This window comes from Zophobas morio, unplaced genomic scaffold, assembly GCF_036711695.1.
Source record: "Zophobas morio isolate AGI-343-1 ecotype UQ-CSIRO unplaced genomic scaffold, CSIRO_AGI_Zmor_V1 ptg000376l, whole genome shotgun sequence".
Lineage (NCBI taxonomy): Eukaryota > Metazoa > Arthropoda > Insecta > Coleoptera > Tenebrionidae > Zophobas > Zophobas morio.
This window is the reverse complement of record NW_026972480.1, coordinates 8,514-29,037: the sequence shown is the minus strand read 5'-3', so window position 1 is coordinate 29,037 and position 20,524 is coordinate 8,514. Positions and strand designations below refer to the sequence as shown.

Sequence of the window (20,524 nt, the reverse complement as noted above, 5' to 3'; positions counted from 1 at the left end):
GGAGATCTGGATACCCGATTGCTTGCTGGGAGGCTCATAAGCTGCGATCACCTACACAAATAAATGACTTGTTAAGCTGAGGGAAGCCCCAACTAACTCTATGCTTTTTAGGGCGTTAAATGTTACGACAGGCTAAAATAGCTGTTCTTTTACTGCCCCTAACAAGTTTTTTCTGGTAGTAGCCTGGACGTTTCAGAACTATAATGAGACACTGAGAAAAAGGTTGCTACCTTTAATAACACTCAGCTTTGTTCTTTCGTGCTACACTAACTTGTGTAGCCCATGCTTGAAAAACTAATCAGCATAATAAAACAGAAGCTGAATAGAGCGGATGTTCCAATGGCTAAAAACATTGCAAACTGATTTTAGGTCCCTAACTACTACAAGCGTTGTTGTTAAATTTTTTGTTGTTAATACGTGAAGCAGTTGCCATAGGGTTAGAGGCTGCTGTTTCAATTGTTATTCCGATGAGTCGTCTGTGTGTGTAAGCGAGAGGCGTACGAAATTGTTTGATCGTAAGAAAAAGAAGTAGACATTCAAAGCGCTGGTTCAGCGGTTTAACTGGATGTTGTAGGGCTTTGTCGGATAAAGTTTGTAGCCACGTTTTCACTTGTCATTCTAAAAGACTTAGGGAAAGCGAAGGCATGTTGAACTCGGGCTCCCGCCATTCAACCTAGGGCAGTCAGAACCACTAAAAAAATTTATTAGTTCAGGGAATTAGAGTTGTCAATCGCAGCTCAGTCGTTAGAAGCATTGACGTGTGTGAGCTCAAGGCCTTGAGTTCAAAATACCATACGCAGCGGGTCTTTCTGAGGTCTTCGCAACCTCGCCTTCGTACATTCAGCTGCCTTATAAGCACGAACTCTGTCATATGCTAAACTAATGGGCTCCCCAAGATATCAACTGAAGATCTCGGGCTGAGTTTACGCGTTAAAGCTCTTAATCGCTTGGCTACGAAGACACTCCCATTCCCGGTATGACGGAATGACGTTAATATTCAGGTACTCTTTTTATTAATAAACGTTAGAATTAAGTTTTATTTTTGGAGTTCCGTGGTATTAATACTAAAAACATGGATTTAAAGACGAAGCAAATTAGTAATGCAACCGCTATGTAAATATAGCGAGGCTCATTTCGCTAAGTTTTGCACCAAGGAAGAAGCTACACTATTAACTGCAGCGGCTGTTTTTGTTCCTAAGAGTTTCCCCTTTATAAAGAGGCGGGATAACTTCACTAAACCGAGTAAGTGCCAATTTAACGGAGTCCTCAGAGATGTACATATTTCTCTGCTTAAAATTTTTATAAAACAGGTTATATTCTCACTAATAACAGCATATAGCGATTAAAATACTAAACTTAAATTGACCTCTCAATAATTACTACTATGCCGATGGAATTTGTAAAAAGAAAGATGGACTGCACGAGTTAATGATGCAACTAAATATTTACATAGTTAGACTCATTAAGGCCCAATTTATATACAGTAACTAATTACCGTACTCATTCCAATGTATACAACCAAGATTGTAAAAATAATGGATAAGAGCGTAGCACTCCGCATCAGCAGACATTCCTCACGCATTAGTTAAATTAAAAAGATAAGACTATTAAAGCTACCGGCGTATGGCTACGTGCCTCAACATAACTTCCCAGCTGTGAAGTCAGGTCAGAAAGTTTCAAAGAACATTTCCGGGAAGTTCACGAAGCTGTAAGGATATACATCAAAGTAGCGGAGTGATGCCTTAATAAATGACTTTTTGCCCCCGTAAGGTGGCGTCCATTTTTTGGCGTAGAGGGAAGTCTAATACCCTCTTTGTTTGAATAGCATAAAATAGCATCATTGTTATAGAAAAGAGAAAGAACCTGTACTCTTGTCGGCCGTGAGGACAGAAAACGCCTTTAACACCTCAAATTTAAAGATGTACCATCTCATATTTTTCTTTTTGTGTGGCACTAGCTTTCTTCCGACCACAACTCTATCCTCAATTAACTGCTACCCAAGTAAATTCTATAATTTTTTAAACTTAAGGCCAAAGTACCTTTCCTGACAATTACTTCAACCAAAAGGTGTATCCTGGCAATCAATGGAACTATTTCTGAAAGCATTAGTTTTTAAAAAAATTTTAAGCTCAGCTTCTACCCCTACCCCAGCTCACCCTCAGTTTAGAAGTAACTTGACAAGTAGATCAATGACCCATCAAAAAGAATATCGTTTTTTTTCAAATTTAATATAATACTCTAGATTAAAATAGTAAAGTACAACTGGTAATTTTCTTGAAACATTAGCTACACACTTCAAGTTGTTACCCAACGAAGAAAAACACAAGCAGCCTTCAGATACAAATTTATATATTTTCTTTGTAGTGGAGTAAAAGCCACATACCCTACCCTTTTTCATTTCTTAAATTTACAGATAACTTTACTAAACTTGACCTGAAGCAAACTATAACGGTTCACGATGTTGTTGAAATGCAAGCATCCCTAAAGACCTTGTTGTCATCAAATTAAAATTAGAAACCTCACATTCATGTCTTTAGGCACGGTACAACACCTGTAGCCCCGTTCTTCACCTCCTTTCGTTTTTGTTTTTATTATCAAGTATAATAGGGAAATGCAACTTAATAAGTGATATACACTTAAACAGTTTTTGAAAAAGGATCCAAATTAATGATACTAAAAACACTACAAAAAATGGTCCCCATGTCGACAATTTGCGTGCACGTAACCAAAGCGCCCTTGGGAAGGCCACGCAAAAGAGGCGCCGACGCTCGCATACATATCGCCTTTACCACGCAGGAAGACGGCTAATAAAATTCGTATCTACATTTCGTCGCTGCTTATATTTGAACTCCTATCATTGCAAGTTCAAAGTCGGCAACAACGTTGTTTAGTAAAGTGGGGAATACCAGTAGTGTGGGTGAAGGAGGGATTACTAGAGCTATTTAAGCGAATATGCTTCAGTTCCCTAAGAGGCCGAGAGAATGCCCTATATGCTCCTCTTTTCCTTAAATAGAGCAGGATAAACAATATCCTACAATATCCAGCACATCAATAGTGGTTATAAAGTATATATCCTGTCTATAACGATACCTTGTACGTTTACTACTCCCGTCTTCTTCACCATATGTTCCGGCAGCTGTGACCCTGAACTCTTAATCCTCGTTCTATAGCGTAGCCAGAAAGGGTTTATCTGTTTCGGTTTGCGTTTCTGGGTGTTCACGTAGGGTATTTGCAGTAGAACACCGCATAAGAAGCTAGTGGAGGCAAGTACAGAAAGGACTCTAAGAGCGGATGCTATCAGTTTGCTGGAGCCACATGGGCCCCTGCCTGACCTAATAAAAGGTAATTTTAACTACCTTAATACTGTTTTTTGCTTCATTCAATCTGGATTGGTACACTTCCGTGCTAGTATAAAGCCGATTCTGACGATACGAAGTAGAGCTGCAGAAGTTAAATACATATTTAAAAAGAATTTTTCGCTGACGACACAGGTATCTAACCTATAGCATTTCATGAACTCTTATTAAAGAACATAATCAGATGTGGCGACCTGATAAAAATAACCAGTAAAAAACTTTTTTATGGTTAGAGCATAGTTTAGAAATTCGTCTTGAAATATGTTTGATTTAACCATTACTCTTGTTTTGCCATCGCAAAGTAGCTTTTTTGCATATTAACGTGGTTAGCATTAGCAATTGAAGATTTTCCTTAATGAGTTTTTCCCCCTCACATACGCCGCTTAAATAATAGTTGGGGTAAAGTTAAGATCTAAAGTAGGTGGGTAACCCTTACAACCGCAGTGGGTAGCGATGTGAGCCTCTAGCCGTTTTGTATACCAAGAACTTTTCTCTGCTTTTTGGATTTTATTGGGTAGAAATAAGACACTACCTCTTTAGTTTTGATAATAGTATAAGCTATACGTTTATTCTAACTCACTTTTTTGTTAAGTATGACCCCTAAGTATAAAATATCTGAAAAGCTTGAAGTGTCGTCTCCTTTGGCTTATTTACTTGTAGACCAGCAAAAATATGTTTATTCGCAGAAAAATATGTAAGTGACAGGCATAAAAAGTGACCTACACATATTAGCACATATTTTCCTAATACCACTTTTTGTAAACTATTAAAAGCACTCTCTCAATCATAATTTGGTTAATTCATCGGACATTGTGCTTTTCTTATGGAAGAGTGAAAAAAATTGCCCATCTACCTGTTTTAATTATTAAAAAGTTGACCCACTAACAACTAAAATAATCTGGTACGCATACAAACAACACAATTAGAATACTAATTTTAGTACAGGTATGAAATGACAAATAAGTATGGTGAAGCCAAAATTCTCCTTCCTGCTAGAGCAAAATTAATCGTAGAAGAGATATTGAAGGTCCTCGCTTTATTTATGAAACTTTAAACGCTCAATAATTTAAATATTGACCAAGCTTACATTTAACGGCAAATCACTCGGATACTAAACTTAAATGCACGTTTTATTAAGTAAATAAGAAGAGCATTTCTGAACGCCTAAGGTAATTAGAATGATACGTTCAGCTAAGATGCGATGCCCCCTTCACATAACCTTGCAGAGTAATAATTTTAGCATATATAGAGGAAGTTATTTTGTTATCTAAGCTACCATTTTACTTTTAATAACCTGAAAATTATTAAGCAAACTTGAAAAGGACACGAAAAAACGAGTTTCTATTTTTTAATTTGACCACAAAGCTTGTACAAAAGTAGAAAATAAATTTTATAAGTCCATGTTAGGCAAGCTGCACTGGGATAAGGTAGGTCAGTTTACAACCACCAGAAGAGACTTCCGTTTAGTATCTCATTAAAATGGATAAGGAAGATAAGAGTAACAACACAGTTTCTCAAGGAAATCATTCTAAAAAGAGTTCTGAAGGTCGAGAAAATGAGAATAATAACCCTTCTGGTATTGAAGATAAAAATTCAACCCACTCTCCCAAAGGTGAAGAGGAAAGCAAGGGAGAGAAATACTCTGCGCTATCCTTACTGAATGATATTTTACTTTCTGAAGTATAGTGTGCTATTTGAAGGTGGGTGTTTATTATGTTTTAATAAACTTAAACAATTGCTAGACAACTCGTATTGCTATATTCCACCTTTTTCAAACCATTGCTGTGAAGATTCAGCAACCTGATTCCAAACCAGTTCAAGCCACTTCTTCGGAAACAGCCTACATGCGCACTAAAGAAAGCGCTAAGAAGTTTTTGGGTTTTGTTTATAAATCTTTTAGAGAACTTCTAAATTTTGCTTTATTAAATAATACTTTACTTAAAAGATGCGGGAAGGTCTAAAGAAGAATGGCTTGACGCAATTTGTTCGGCTAGCGAAAAAGAAGAAGGAAGAAAAACTCGGTCCAAGTTTTTTTCGTTATTGCTGGTTTATAGTTTTATTTTGAATACAATAAAAGCTCTGCGTTGTTCAAGATCCTAAACTTTTTGAAATGCGCTCAAGGAACTGAGGTTTGCCTTTATAATAAATTTAAAATAGAAATATTTTTCTTAATATAGAACTATAGGAAGCTGAACACTTTATAGATTGCGTCCTTAGCATTTCCGAGGCAGGCGCGGCCGAGGGAACGAAAGTACTTTGTTTTTTTATTGTATAATCAGTTAATAAATTTTCTTTAACTTAAAAAGTATATATTCATATAAAAAAAAAACTCAAAATTATACTTTCAAATAACTGATGATTTAGTTTTAACTGCAAATTGATAAATGCAAATATATAAATTAGATTCTTTTTGCTCCTCTCCCTTTTTTAAAATGTTTTAAATTATAATTTTTCTCTAATTTTTTCATATAAAGTGAATACTTTTTCTGAGCCAAACTTTATAATTTTTTTTTAAATTATAATTTTTTCTTTTGGAAATTTTGAAGGGCCTTCATGAAAGAGCCAAACAATTATTCTGCGAAGCTTTAAAGGATCCCGAAGTAACTTCTTCCCTTCAAAACTTTATAAAGTCTCTGGAAGAAGCCAATAAAGATAAAGTTTCTGCTGCTGTTGATGAGATTGTTCGTGTTTTTAAAAAGCATTCAGGTTTTCTTATAAAATATAGTTGAAGTAAATTTTTTTAATTTTTTAATTAAGCAAGGAAATATGTTTTTAATGATTTTGTAATATTTAAATTTTAAGTATATATGCGCTTGAAAAACGGTATTAAAATTAGTTAATACTATGAATTTTTTTAAAATATAAGAAGTAATAATTATTATGAACATTTCATAATAATAACTAATTAAAAAAACATTTACTTTGTTATATAAATAATAAAAAAATAATACTTTGAAGTATGTAATAATAATGAGTAAACATTAATTACTATAAAACTTTTTATCTTTACAAAAAAAATAAAATAAAAAGTAATGAATAATAATATAATTAAATTTAAATTAAAAAATAATTGAGATTCTCTTAAATGTCTAAACAAAAGTACATTTAATAAATTATATTTTTCGTGTGTTAATAATATTAATTATATTTTTTAACAAGAAATGATTGGATTAAGCAATACTAAAATTTTATTAAGAATTTATTTTTAGTAGTAAATTTATAATTTAAATTAAATCATAGTTTAAAAAAATATGTTTTCTAAATTTAATTTTAAAATTTTTTTATAATTATTCTTTACTAATTTAAAATTGAACGTGAAGAACTAGTTATTTATATACTTTTTTTTTAACCAGTAAAATATTTTCCAAATTTTTATAAAACTTTATAAAACTTAAATTTTTAAATGTAAAGTAAAAACTAATTTAACTTTTTTTTTTAAATTTAGTAATAAAGTTTTTTATATATAATTTTATGCGCATAAATAAATACTTTTAAAACCTTTTTATATATATTTTATAAATATTATTAAAAGTATAATATTTATATTGAGCTATTCAAATTCATAAAACTTTGAAAAACTGGTATTCACTGCAAATAATTTATTTATTTTAAATTTATAATTTTCTAAAGCAGAAGTTAATTAAGTTTAAATGTTTTTAAACTGAAGATATTTTAAAAAATAGAAATAAAGAGCAATTTTTTTAAAATTTTTAGAAAAAAGGTTTTCAATAGTAACGAAAATATTAAAAGTTAAATTAGAACTATAAGTTTTAAATTTTGATTCTAACTTGGAAAAATTTTAAAGTTTCACATTTTTTATAAACTATTATTAAAAAGAATTATGAATTATTATTCCAAAAATGCACATACTAATTTTAATTTTTAATTTATAATAAAAAGATAAAATTTAAACGCAATAAACGAAATTTACAACTTTTACTAAAGAAAGTACATAATTATATTATAAATTTTAGCAAGTTTATATTTTTTTTGACAAATACTCAATATTTTTCAAGGTTGTATACAGGCCGTCAAGGATCTCGCCAACCAGATGCGAACTTTGAGTGACCAACACTCGTTGATTTCAAAGATTTTAAAGAAGTTTGGAGACATATTTAAAAAAGGTGATGATGTAAAAAAAAAGTTCATATTTATTTGGAAGTTGCATTAAAATCATTTTTAATTTCGTTGGTTATCTTGAAAGTTTTAGAAATGTATAAAATTTTAAAAACTTTTATAACTTATTATATAATTACCAAAAGCTGAATTTTAATTTTTTTTTAAAAGTTAATTTAATTGAGCGCGAAAGTAATTTGTTGTTATTAACAAAAGAAAAGTTTTCTAAATTTTTATTGACAGTTTTCCAGTTGTATTTATCATTTCATTGGTTATTATTTCCCAAAGTCTTTCATTAGTCAAAAAGATTAATAAAAACCGCGCACTGTCCAAACAAAAATTTGGTTACTTTTAGCTATTTTATATTTTATATTGTAAACTACACGTTTAAAATTTTTCAAATAAGTCAAGTTTAAAAAATACTTTAACCTATTAAAGTTCTTATATAACACTTGGATTTGTATTTTTCTAAACTTTTTCAACTTTTTATGATTATGCAAGAAAATAAAGACTTCCTTCGCATCGCTGCTCAAGACCCCATAAACTTTGCTGAGCAGTTTGTCCGCTTTGTATTATGGCCCGTATTAAAGTATACTTATGTTATTATTATTACTACTACTATTAATTTTTATTTTATTGCTTGCAAGAAGGATAAATTAGACTAGTAAGCCCTAGAACTTTAGTGAAGGTTATAACCGATAACGTCACATAAAACGCTGGGCATGTTTGTCTAGCTTTTAGCGTATTATACGTAATATTACTTGTACTTGCAGTCCCATTAACAATTATAATAGTATGAAGTAAAGTAATAAATAAATAAATTTATCAATGTATAGTAAAGTAAATAACAATAAATATATATATATACAAGTATTTATAATAATATTTTAAAATATAAAAGTAGATAATAAATATAATAATTTTTATATATTTTTTTTAAATATATTAAAAAAATTAAGCTTCTACTTTTATTTGTTAAGTTTATAATATTTTTTTTTTAAAGAAATATTTTAAGTCTTATACAATTATTAAATAATAACAAATTAGAGAACACTTAACGAAGATTGAGATTCCAAATATTCACGAAGAGACTGAGAAAGACAGTTACTCAATACAAAAAATGACTATCGAAGTCACAAACTTTCCAACAGTTAATATCTGATTTGATTTATTTTTTATAATGAATATCAAGAGTTTCCAGTTATTATTTACTTTATAAAAAAAGTTTAATATATTTAATAGTGTTGTGGGGCCCTTTTTTTTTTTAAGTTTGTGGAATTTTTTTATACCATTAATTTTTTTTGCTCTACTCAATAAATTTTTTGTTTCCTTTCAGATTTTTAAACTTTTCACGATTATTGTTTTATATGGAAACTATTTTTATTTATCGTTCCTTTCATTTTTATTTTATTTTCTTTATATTTCAAAACTTCTAACTATTTTTTTTCTCTTTTCATTATATTTTTAAAATATACAAAAGAAGTTTTACTAATTATCATATATAAAAGAGTGTACGGCTGGACGTGCGGTCCTGCATCGAAATGCTCATCGACGGTTTCGATATGTCCAATGGCGGCAGCGAAATGGTTTCGTTATTTAACCCATAAAATAAGTATGGTCAGATTACTATGTAAAGGCTTTTAATTGGCCCATTGTGGTATGCAAAAGTTATATTATTGGTGTTTGTGGGGTTTTTTTATTTTTGTATTTATACAATTTTTCATTTCACTTTTATTTTTACAAATCAGACAGCCGTTTTAAGCGCCAATGGGATAGCAGCGGACTGCTTTTTTACAAACTTTTCTATCGGTACTATTATAATTATTTTTTATGATGAAAGTGTGGAACAGATTTATATTTAAAAAAATAAAAATCGTATCAATTAAAGTATATATATCTTTTTAATAATTATAGTTACAAGAAAAAGCACAATAACTTTTTTAAAAAACTTTATATAAAAAAAAGATAAGAAAAGTTTCCCGCCTTTCAGTAATTCCGGAGATTTGGACATTAAAATTTTGCCGCCGGGAATCGACTTGTCGTTTGGCGTCATCATTACGCAAGTGCGAGGAAAAGAAGTTCCTGTGACTTTTAAAGGTTCGATACTTTCTAAGAAATTTTCTTTTGGGCCGTTATTAGCAACTTAATAGTAAAATTTACACGTTGAAAATTTTGAGTAGTAATTTAGTAATAAAACTTATTTTGGGCTTGAAATTTTAAGTAGACACGAGCAATAATTAATTAATAATAAATATATTTAACGATAAATTCAAAATTTTCTGAAATATTCAGAAATAATTATTTTTGCTTTAAATCTTAATTTAAAATTAAATTTTACTTTTAACAATTTTCTGCAATTTACCCCAATTTTATTTTTCTATATATTTTTATATTTTTTATTGTTATTTCATAATATGAAAAAATGATATTTTTAAACTTTATAAAATAATTTTAATTCATGTTTACACTTAATTTAATTGAATTATTACTCTTTATGCATAACTATTATAATTTCATATTTTCTGTGATACTATAATAAAGTGTATTAAAAAATTTAATAACTAATTTATTAAATTTTTTAAAAAAGTAATGTTTATTTATATATTATTGAGATAATTTAAATTTTTTAGCAGTTAGAAATTTAAATTTTATTATTTTTTAAAATTTTTTTATTATTAGCAGCAAAACCTATATAATCTATATGATAAAGTGTTATATTAATTTTTAAATTTAATTATACTCAATAAAATTAAAAATCAGTAAATTCAATTTTTAAAAAAATTGTATAAAATCGCTATAAAAAATTTTTTTATTTGTAATTTCTTAATAATTCAAATTAATTTTTTAAGGAGGAAAAGTAATCTGTAAGATACACGACATGCACGTCAATTTTCACGAGAATGTCAAAAACGACAAAATTTTTAACGTCCTCAGCCGCTGGTTAAATCCACTTCTTCGTGAAACTGTTTCAAGAAACATTTCGGTATTTAAAATTTTTAAAAAATTGAAAATCTTTTTTGTGTAGATTTATATTAACTTAGTCCTTAGACCTTTCTAGATTATAACAATTTAGATTTTTTTCCTTAAAAATTTCTTTTAAAAAAATTTTAAACTGGTTTATCCGTTTCTTTTTGTGGTTACTGTAATTTAATAAAATTTTTAAGTTCATATTATTAATACTACCTTTTTTATATTTCTTTTAAAAAAAATATAATTAAATTTTTTGATCCTTTTACGAATGAATGTTATAGATTTTAAATAATCAGTATATTCTAAAACTATAAACGATAAAAGTTTGTCAAGTATTGAATTAGAACAAAATTAACAAAAAAAATTAAGAAATTGTTTTTATAAATATAACTTCAACGGAAATTTATTTATTTCAATGCCTTGATCGATTTTAACTATTATAAATTAGTTTTAAAAATTAAGTAAATAGTAATTATATTAACAGAATCTAATGATAACCAAAATTAGATCCGCAGTATTTTATAATTACTGGTTTAAAAAGAAACTATTTACTAAAAAATTAGAAAAGATTGCAAAAATAATGCATTCGTAAATTAATTATTGATTAATAACTTGATTTTTTATAAAATTAATAATTAATAAAATTAATTTATTATATATAATTAGTAAAAATCTTTTATTTCCAAATTTAATTGCTAGTAAGGCTTCTTTGTTAAAGTTATAATTTTAATTAAAATGCTTAAAAATATTTGTAAATCAGAATTTCTATAAAAATAAAGTCTTTACGTTGTGGGCATTCTCCCAGTAATTTATATTTTTCGCTAAGTTTTTAATTAAATTTTCACTAATAGCTATAAAGCGTTTGTGCTAATCAAAAAATCTCTCTAAGTTATGTATAAAAGTTCCGTAAACGCTAATTATATAATTAATTTAATACTTATCTTACATTTCCAGTATTATAAACTATTTAACAATTTTTAAATCTCTTGCTATAAGTTATGTAAAAGTATGAAAAGATTTGCAGCCTGCAAGTTAACGCTTTTACTAAATCTAAAAGTTTTTTTAAAAAAAATTTAATTAAAAGATTTTAATTAGTAAAATAAAAAAATATTGCATAATTAGGAGCACCTTGAAAAATTGATGGGTGATGGCTTTGCATTACTCACCCGAGTGATTAGAGCTCATCAACAATTAGCCAAAAAAGTACGGCACCGCGGGATCGAATTAAAAGATGAAAAGAAAAAGCAAATTAAGGAAGCTTTTAATAAATAAACAGATTCTTAAAATTATATATATAATAACATTTCTAAATATTTGTTTTTATAAAACTGCTTGGCTTAAGTTAAGTGTAGTAATTTTAAATATTAAAAAAATGTTATCTCGAGGTAATATTGAGTTTTATTCTTAACTTATAGAATAAGACCATTAAAAAAATACGTTTCTAAAGTGAGATTTTTATAAAAAATTTCAATCGAATTTTTTTTACAAGGTCTAGTTATAAAAGATATTCTGTGTAGGTCAGAGTGCTTTCCGTAGTCCAAAGGTATAGAATAAACGGGTTCACTATCACATTAGAGGACGGCAGATATAAACCATTTCTAATATTATTAAAAGAACACTGTTTGAAATAAATAAGATGCAGGGTAAACTCTTGAGTACTCTAAATCACACAAATGCCACAAAAGTTATATAAAATGTTCTTTACCCCAAGAATGCCCTTGTAGCTACACAAATATGGTGGAACCTGCCGAAAATTCTAGCAAAATACAATAACTTAACATTATTCTTGAAGTGAGCCTTTCGATCCGCGCTTAAGAACCCTAATTTAAATGCATTATATTTTGACCCAAAGCCAAGACTTGACTAAGAAGATAACTTTATTAAAATGTTTCGTGTCAAAGGCAGTTTCAAGTACTAAGTTGGACAAAAGCTGTAGTGCAAGGAATATCCATCTAGTGAAACTATGAACCCTATGAAGTCACAGACTTTCAGTCTACGTTAATGTTAATTCCTCTCTTTATACGTGCCTTTCCATCTAAAAGCTAAACATAGACATATCTCTTGCTCATGAAAGACACGATGTTTATCCTTTTGGGGTCTTACATCTCAAGGAAAGGGGGTTTCATTTCGCAGGTATATACTTAAAGTTGAAAACTTAAAACTTAAAATCTATACCTGCGATATAGGACATCCAAGGTCTTAAGAGAGTCGAGTCGGTTGGAATCGGCCTACGGTGTTGAATATGCGCGTCAGTGCCCTTAACTGCTGAGCTACTGCGACAACTCTCGACTCCGGTAAGAAGGTTCTACGTTAACAAATTGTTAATGTCCCTTTCGCAAAGATACAACCACTTAAGCTGACGCGTATTGCGTTTGACCACTTTAAATAAAAAAAAAAAATTCTTTTTCCTCTAAAGATTGTATCCGCTAAATAAAAGCTTCCAAGTTATGAGCAAAACAGTAGACTACTATAAGAGCCAAATCTGCGCAGTTGACCTGACCTATAAAGGTGCTACCACCTTACCTCGCGGTGGTTGCAGTCTAAGCGAGGTTCCTAAGTCCCAAAGGAATGATCGAGCGCAACATAGAATGATTTATTTTTTCTACTCTGTGTGAGTAATTGTGCTGTGAACCTTAATCGCGCAATATAGGGTAATTTAGAAAAGTTAGTGTTGCCACCCAATGCTGTTAATCATTCTCTAGGTTCTTTAAGTAGGGCTAAGAACCCAGTTCCTGTGTAGTAATTCTAACATTGTACTACCAAGCAATAACTGAGTTTTTCTTATACTCCTATTCTGAGCGAAAGGTATTTTGTAATAAGGCTACTTACTAGTATTAGGAACTAACTTAATTAAGCTAAACACTCAAGCTATTCTTGAATCCTTTGTAAAAGTAGTTGAAATTTGGTTTTTTAACTTAGTTTGATTAGGCTTTTTATGGGCTTTAGGTCGGCTGTATTTACCTTATTTAAAAGTCAAACACGCAAGATTCCTATATCGAAAGAAAGAAGGCACTTCAACACTTACATATGAAAGGAAGTGAACTAAATTCAAAGCTACAACAAAGTGGTCAGTATTTATACAGCTATTTAGTTAGGGAAGACTAGGCAAAAACCAAAGCTTTATACATGTTTTATGGACAAAACTCAACAAAAGAACCCTAGCTATATTTTCTTAATACTATTTCCAAGATTTTTAACTAAAGAAAAACTTTTAAATTATATTACAAAATATTTTTTTCTGTCAAAATTGCTCTTATCAGGAACGATTCTTATATTTTGCATGTATTAATTTCTGCTAAACTGTTACGGTTTCTTCAAACTCTAGTTTAATCAACTGGATCAATTGAAGTCATTATATCTAGGAAGGAGGTACTGTCGAAAGTAATTATTACAGTCAAAGTTGGGTTGTACTACATACACTTTATAGCGAAGTTTTTGTATCCCGTTTAGTTAATCGCCTTTAACATAAAGTTATTAAAAGATGTTTGCCTGCTCATATAAGTATGCCTTTGAGGTTTACTAATATTTAGGCTCCCCTTTAGTTGGATCAGGAGAAAGTGTGTATTTTTGAAGATAGATGTTACACAACACAGCTGATTAGAAATCTATAGCCTCTACAACCTTTCCCAGATGGTTTACCTCCCATATAATCTCGGTTCAAAAGAGTGTCTCGAAGGATACTGTTACTTTGCTGAAGTTCAACCGACCCAATGGTATAAAAAAAGATGACCAGTAATCGAGAGCTTGTTTCACTGAGACTTATTTCGAATAAAAAAAAACAGAAGTTCTGTCGATTTTGCGAAGTATTTTACTAGTTTAACAAAGCCAACCTAAAAATTGGAAGGCACAGAACTGGCTTCCTCCAATAAAGGCGAACCTAGCTTAAGCCAAAAGATGACCCTTTTAGTAAAAAAAAGTAGGTTAGTAAGGCTCTAGACCCTATCCTAGATAGAAAGCTTTTTTTAAAAAAGAAAACTGTATCTAACCTTAAATACTTAACGACCCAGGCCGGAAGAAGGTTTCGATCCTGTTCATTCTTTGAAGTTTTCTTCTTATAGACGGAAATTGTTCGTACAAATAACTTAAAGGAGCTAAGATTAGGGCAGATTATTTAAACAAAGGATGGCAATGCCAAAATACAATTGAAGCAGCCCATTCTTGTCTAATTAATTCATTAAATCTTTAAGCTTGGTACTCACAATACTGAAGGCATGTGAAACTGTTATGGCTAATTAGTTTTAATTCAAAATAGTATTAAGAGCCAAGTATTGACAGGAAATAAAGTGATTCCAAAATGTTCAAAATACTCGCACGGCTACATAATAAAGATTCTTCGGAGTACAATTTTACAAAAAAATTAAGGTGTAAAAACAAAAAATAAGAAAAGGTTTAATAATTAAAATCAATTCATAATGGGTTTCCCCGTCCGATGAGACCAAAACTTATCCAAGTCTTCCCAGAATTCGGTGTAGGCGGTTGCATCAATATCTCGATCGCGTTTGTTTACCTAATAATCAAAAGTTCATAGCTGGGAAAGCTTTGAGTGCTAAGAAGGCGGCACCTTCAGCACGCACACGTCCCACTTGTGGATGTTTTCCGGAATAGTAAACAGAGGATCGTTAAAGGCCAAGAAGTAACCGCGAAACTTGTTGAGGTTTTTGACTGCATCGGAATTAAAGGGAAAGCCCTTAAACTGCCAGGCCATGCCCACAATGAAGATGGCGCACACCCGGTCCCTGGAAAGGAGAATGAAAAAATATACCGGCGGTAGAAGCGTAGAAAAGATAAACGCAAGCACCACTGCTCCTGAGTGAACTTATGGGTCTGGTCGTACACATGGAAGGGCACCGTCCGCCCGCCATGCATTTTGCGGTATACAACGACCATCGGGGGCTTCTGTCCCATAGCCGCCCTCGCTTCACTGGAAGGTGTAAAGCTGTAAAAGCAGCAGTTACTACAATATGAGACAGCAGGATATAGGAAGCGCTTTAAACGAACATGCCGGATTCCAGAAAATCCTTGACGTTGAAAATGGTCAACAATGAAGTAGGAGCAGACGGAACAATAATAATCGGAATGGTGTTCTCCCGGGAACCTTAATAAATTTAAAGTGATCAATAGGAGAAAAACTGAAGGGCCGATTCAGGTTGTTACACCGGTTTTACTTTTTTTAACGGAGTCGCTCTTGTTCCCGGCAAACTCCTGTACTGCAGTATCCTTTAGCTCAAACACTTTAACCTTTTCTTCCCCAAAAACTTGTATATCTATTAAGTTTTGATCACCTCTTTATGCGGCGAAAGGATGCTCAACGGCGCCATGTGCGATCCGCGGGTATCAATTTGGAAGTCTTCCACGCCTTGTAGCAACGCAGAGTTAAAGTAAAAAAAAGGGAGAAACTCTAAAATTAACAAAACAAACCAATTCCTTTGTCCTGAAAATGCCGATCCTCTGAAACATCGTATCTGTCGTACATTTTCTTAACCTTCAAGGGAATAGGTTCCAGTTAGATCAGCTTAAAAAGTCGTAAGAAACAACCAGAAGAAATTTGGTATCAGCAAAGCGAGTATTAAAAGAAAATCACAACCGAAAAAGGTTGTACTGACCGTCACATTTAGACCAAAAACAAATACAAGTTAAGTATACTCGTCTTCCTCCGCTAAGACTCCAGGTTTCAGCGAGGGGCGCAGGTTCTGCCTTCAGTTGGTTTTTCCGGAATGGAAGGAGATCTTTATCAAACCGCTAACTACAAGCGTAAGTGATCACTAAATAAAAGCGCGAGAACAAGAGAACCAAACTTTGCGCCATCATAACAGAATCGCGAGTGTGAAAAGAGCGCTCCAGAGATATGATCCTCTGCGAAATTGAGGCGTCCGTTTGTATAAAACTAGACCCCTACAAAAGACAAAAATTTAACTAAGCAGCAGTAAAAATAATACAGTTACTATTGTTAAGTCCTCTGCATCCGTCTTCCCGCCAGTTAACTGCTTTCGAGCCTGCCGGTGAGCCTTAAGCTCTAAGATTTTCTCTGCTGTTAACTTTTCACTAAGTGGTCTTCAGATTAAAAAGTAGAGAAAGTGCAGTCTAAAATGACAAACGTATATAACACAAACAAAATTACTTAACGGTGCTAACTGATTGATCCTCTGATTGTTCAATAAGTGAAAATTTTTCCTTTAGAAGTTTCTGAGATGGGGCCTATATGATTTTAAAAATATGAATAAAATCTGAGGAAAAATTATATAAATTTTTTTAAACCCAGCTCTATAACCAATTGAAAACCTGAGGCTCCGAAATCTCGGTTAAATCTTTTGATTGTCTCTTATAAACTTTCGTTAGCACTCCCGGAAATTTATTGGGATCAATACTTTTACAAGTAGAAATCTGCCCTCTTAAATATTGGGCAAGTAAATTTCTGTCCGGAAGACTAACTGGATTAATTTCTGAAAATATTTTATTTAATATAAAAATGTAAGTAAAAATGTAAAAAAAGAAAATAACTTTCGTTAGATGCCAGAAGAACGTATTTTAAGTGAGGGACATCAATATTTTTTAAAAAAAACCATATAGACTCAATTGTGTAATATTTGGAACGCGATTGTTGCTAAAAGAAGGAGTATGTATAGTTTAAAAGATATGAACTAAAAAAAGCTTTTTAACTTTAATATTTTACAGAGAAATTGACCTTAAAGTTTGTCTCTGTGGACCTGGGACAGGTTAAGTTTCCAAAAACTAAGTGAGTGCCATCCACGTATACCTTTTTCTTTTTGATATTAAATTCTCGTAGCAAAGACAGGGGATCTGTCATGATAAATTCTTATGTACTTGTAAAACATATACCTCTAAAATAGTACAGCAAAACCAATAACTAAGCATTAATCATAATATAAGCACTTCAGCTCACAAAATCGAACTATTCACAAAACGAGTGTGTCGTGTATCCAACGGTGGTGCGCCAACCATCAATCACCATCCTCTTCCTGCTGTTCCACATTTCTAGAAGCCCTTTCGTTAATATTGTAATTTGAATCGACTTGTACACCTTCGAAAGACTCTTTTACCACGTCTGGCACTACAGGAGATACGCGAAGTTACATATTTTCCCAATCTTCTGACTGACGGACTAAAGGTTCTTACCTGCGAGTGTCGAAGTCTATCCACGTTAGCCATGGAGTCATTGCTGACATCTGATAGACGCTAGAGTAGCGCAACAAAACCAACAGTTGGAAGCCCAAAAGGCCACGACGGTCGCCCTTTTTTTTTTCAGTTTATTAAAAGGTACAATAAAATCTTATCTCTACCATCTCTGCTTAAGGCAAAGCCGAGAGCAACGCGGACAAAGCAAAACTTTTTGATCTTCTCGATGTGCTACTTGCACTTTTAAGTTATAGAGTAAGTCATTAAACCGAGCTTTCTAACACCAATGCGAAGTTGGAACCCGTGGCATTGGCTTCAATGAAACGTCTAAGCTGCCTTCTTAACTTAACAATGGCCCTCGGCACTATTTCAGTGAACTTAAGAAGGCGCGCTGCTGTGACGCTGCAGGTGATTCCCAAAGCTGCATCTCCTCTAAGCAGTTCTCGCTCCATCAATCTCTTCCTTTTTAAAACCTGTTTTTGTTTATACACTGCCTGATTCCTTATTAACCTTTCCTAACCAATCTACGGATTTTTGCAGGAATAAGAATTTTTTAAAGTTGTCCTCTCCAATTAGGTCATAAAACGCTTTTTTTGTTTTTCACTTGCAACACACTAAATAAACATCTTCGTAATCCCTTGTCACGATATCTATCCTGTTTGATTTTTAAAAAGTTTAAAAGATACGGCATAGTAAAAAAAATTATTCCTGACTTATTTGTCCAATTAAAACCCTTAAGCGTTACTTATAAAATCAGCTTCCGGCTATCTCGCACACGTCAGCATGCTAAATCTCAGTTTTTTTTTTGTCAACTTTTATTTCTATGAACTTAATAGCGCAACACAATTTGCGATCGATTATTTAATTTAACAATTTACAATTTCCGGGGTTCCAAATTTTGTCTAATGCATCGTTGTCAATTGAAAACAGATGCTTGACTGAATTTAAGTACAATTTTACGGGTACCATTGTCTCTGCCACTGCAAGTGTTAGGGTACTAATTTATTTCAAATACGAGATAAACTTATTTCAACTTTAATTAATAAAAAGTACTTTAGTCTATAAGACTGGTTATGTAAAAGCAGTTAAAAAAATTCTTATGTCGAACTTAGTGTTATACTGCAAAAACGTTGCTATTATGGTCGATAAAGAGAAAAACTATAAAGCAGACAATCTAGGTGTACTTCCCTTTGTACGTTAATAGTTGTGTTATAGTATCAGGTACGCCCCTTGGTGCACGAAGACTTTTTCCTTACTTGAAGAAACTGTCATGGCCGTTTTAAAAGTCAGCTGGCCAATGGGTTCGTCAAGCACCGTAAATAGAATTTTGGCTTTATAAAACTGTTCATTAAAAAGGACAAACTTGAATACTCAATAGAAAGTAAATGTTATTAAAGGAAGTTTTATTTATTGCGAAACGAACTCAAGACTTATGTTGGATTAAAAGGGAAGTCTAATATTGGTGGGCGAAGTAGGTTTTACAGTAGCAAGGAGGGCATAAGGGGGAAACTCAGTCTTTTATGTCGTGACAGAAGTAGAGACCAAAAGTAATTATTCCGTACAGCGATAGGTAAAACATGTTAATTTCAAATAAATTGCAAACGCTCTCATACAACGGAGAAAGAAGGTTTTAATGAGTAGTTACAAAGAGCCGAAAAAGAGTAGACATACCTCACCCTAACATTTTTCGCAAAGACAATGTACTGAAAAAAGAAAGCCCTTATCTCGAGCGACGATATCTTAGTAGAGTGGCCTCGGTGTGTGACCACACCCCAAAAAAGAATTAGCGCTTAATAGACACACCGGCGCATTAGGAACGATCTGGGACAAAATTAAGTAATATATCGGAAGATAACGGTGAGGTCGCGACTCTTCTATAAGTTTATTAGGAATTACAAAAATCGAGCGCATTTTTGCCACTACCTACCATACGAGACGACAACTTTGTGGCGGTAAATGAGGCTGACAATGCGACACAGTGAATGGTACTTGATTATTTAGTTGCGTTAGGGTGCTTTGTAAATCAAACTTCTCAGCTGATACTGAGGAACAGCTTGAGTTAATCACCATTAGCTGATACCAAGATTATAAACGCTTCATCGACGAAAAGCAACTAGCCCCGAACGGTATCACGTGATGTTAAAGCAATTACCAATGGTGGCGGTAGAACGTTTATGCTCTCCTCAACTCTTTGATGGCTCTTGGTACCTTCCCATTGCTCTGGAAGACGGCAAGACCTGCAACTATGCCAAGCAAATAAGGCTTCTCAGTCACTTGTAGGTGTTTGTCGACACAAGCCACGCCCTGCCAGAGATCAAATTTGGATTTGGACTAGGACACTCTAAGACGCAATAGTTCCTTCGCCTAAAAGAGTGAAAGACCCGTGCCTTCAATTTTAAAAAAGGGGCATCTATCTTAAATTCGATAAAGCTTTTGACCTAGTTTGGCACAAGGGCTTGCTTCATTATCGCGCGCCATAATCCTTCCTGTCCTTTTTTTACTGCGGCCTTAGTATATGTGTGGGCGATGTGCGTTTACCTCTAAGGCCACTAAGAGCCGGAGTTCCACAGGGATCTCTTCTATCGCCCCTTTTCTTTGCACTTTATGCGGAGCATACGGCGATTTATACCTCGTCAGAGCCCCTCCCTTATTGCGCCAGCATCAGCAGTACTATCAAATGACCCTTGCCAACTGTTGTCGTCGTTGAAAACTACTATGAATGCGGAAAAGAGCAAAGCCTTTTTCATCACGAAGAAGCGCAACACACCTTTACTGCCTCTGACCTCCCAAATAAGGGGTCATTATTGACAGTAACTCTCAGTAAGCTCTCATGGTGACCAAAAACGTAAATTATATTGCGGCCAAAGTCAAGACAGCGGTTCACCCTCTCTATCCTTCACTTTATCCCCAAAGCAAACTCTGGTTGCACAAGAAACGACGCGTATGTG

General features: G+C 32.4%; 3 protein-coding genes across 3 annotated transcripts; 1 reads left to right on the top strand and 2 right to left on the bottom strand.

The window, feature by feature from the left end:
- Positions 1–4,821: 4,821 nt before the first annotated feature.
- On the top strand, positions 4,822–11,714 carry LOC135120349 (uncharacterized). The gene is made up of 14 exons (XM_064044653.1): positions 4,822–5,036; positions 5,099–5,234; positions 5,302–5,377; positions 5,434–5,485; positions 5,542–5,607; positions 5,903–6,062; positions 7,373–7,480; positions 7,974–8,061; positions 8,520–8,622; positions 8,981–9,058; positions 9,221–9,281; positions 9,438–9,569; positions 10,322–10,455; positions 11,565–11,714. Exons 1-14 carry the CDS (start codon positions 4,836–4,838, stop codon positions 11,712–11,714), a joined length of 1,545 nt encoding a protein of 514 aa, XP_063900723.1. The 5' UTR covers positions 4,822–4,835.
- A 3,130-nt stretch (positions 11,715–14,844) lies between these two features.
- LOC135120348 (uncharacterized) lies at positions 14,845–15,918 on the bottom strand. The gene is made up of 7 exons (XM_064044652.1): positions 15,861–15,918; positions 15,725–15,798; positions 15,608–15,659; positions 15,441–15,537; positions 15,241–15,378; positions 15,004–15,178; positions 14,845–14,949 (listed from the first exon to the last, which is right to left on the bottom strand). Exons 1-7 carry the CDS (start codon positions 15,913–15,915, stop codon positions 14,845–14,847), a joined length of 696 nt encoding a protein of 231 aa, XP_063900722.1. The 5' UTR covers positions 15,916–15,918.
- Positions 15,919–16,097: 179 nt separating this feature from the next.
- LOC135120347 (parafibromin-like) lies at positions 16,098–17,247 on the bottom strand. Its single transcript, XM_064044651.1, has 7 exons — positions 17,125–17,247; positions 16,941–17,043; positions 16,722–16,882; positions 16,561–16,637; positions 16,385–16,493; positions 16,233–16,334; positions 16,098–16,185 (listed from the first exon to the last, which is right to left on the bottom strand). Exons 1-7 carry the CDS (start codon positions 17,245–17,247, stop codon positions 16,174–16,176), a joined length of 687 nt encoding a protein of 228 aa, XP_063900721.1. The 3' UTR covers positions 16,098–16,173.
- Positions 17,248–20,524: the final 3,277 nt, after the last annotated feature.

Bases quoted from the DNA above. Each gene is read 5' to 3' on its own strand.
- LOC135120348 (XM_064044652.1), bottom strand. From the start codon at position 15,915: ATGTACGACAGATACGATGTTTCAGAGGATCGGCATTTTCAGGACAAA. The intron at 15,660-15,724 runs GTGATCAAAACT...TTTGAGCTAAAG, and splicing joins TCCTTTCGCCGCATAAAGAG to GATACTGCAGTACAGGAGTT. The intron at 15,379-15,440 runs GTTCGTTTAAAG...CTGCTTTTACAG, and splicing joins GATTTTCTGGAATCCGGCAT to CTTTACACCTTCCAGTGAAG.
- LOC135120347 (XM_064044651.1), bottom strand. From the start codon at position 17,247: ATGACAGATCCCCTGTCTTTGCTACGAGAATTTAATATCAAAAAGAAA. The intron at 16,638-16,721 runs GTTTTCAATTGG...AAAATCATATAG, and splicing joins CCGAGATTTCGGAGCCTCAG to GCCCCATCTCAGAAACTTCT. The intron at 16,335-16,384 runs GTAACTGTATTA...TGTCTTTTGTAG, and splicing joins ATGCAGAGGACTTAACAATA to GGGTCTAGTTTTATACAAAC.
- LOC135120349 (XM_064044653.1), top strand. From the start codon at position 4,836: ATGGATAAGGAAGATAAGAGTAACAACACAGTTTCTCAAGGAAATCAT. The intron at 5,608-5,902 runs GTACTTTGTTTT...GAAATTTTGAAG, and splicing joins GCGCGGCCGAGGGAACGAAA to GGCCTTCATGAAAGAGCCAA. The intron at 6,063-7,372 runs GTTTTCTTATAA...ATATTTTTCAAG, and splicing joins TGTTTTTAAAAAGCATTCAG to GTTGTATACAGGCCGTCAAG.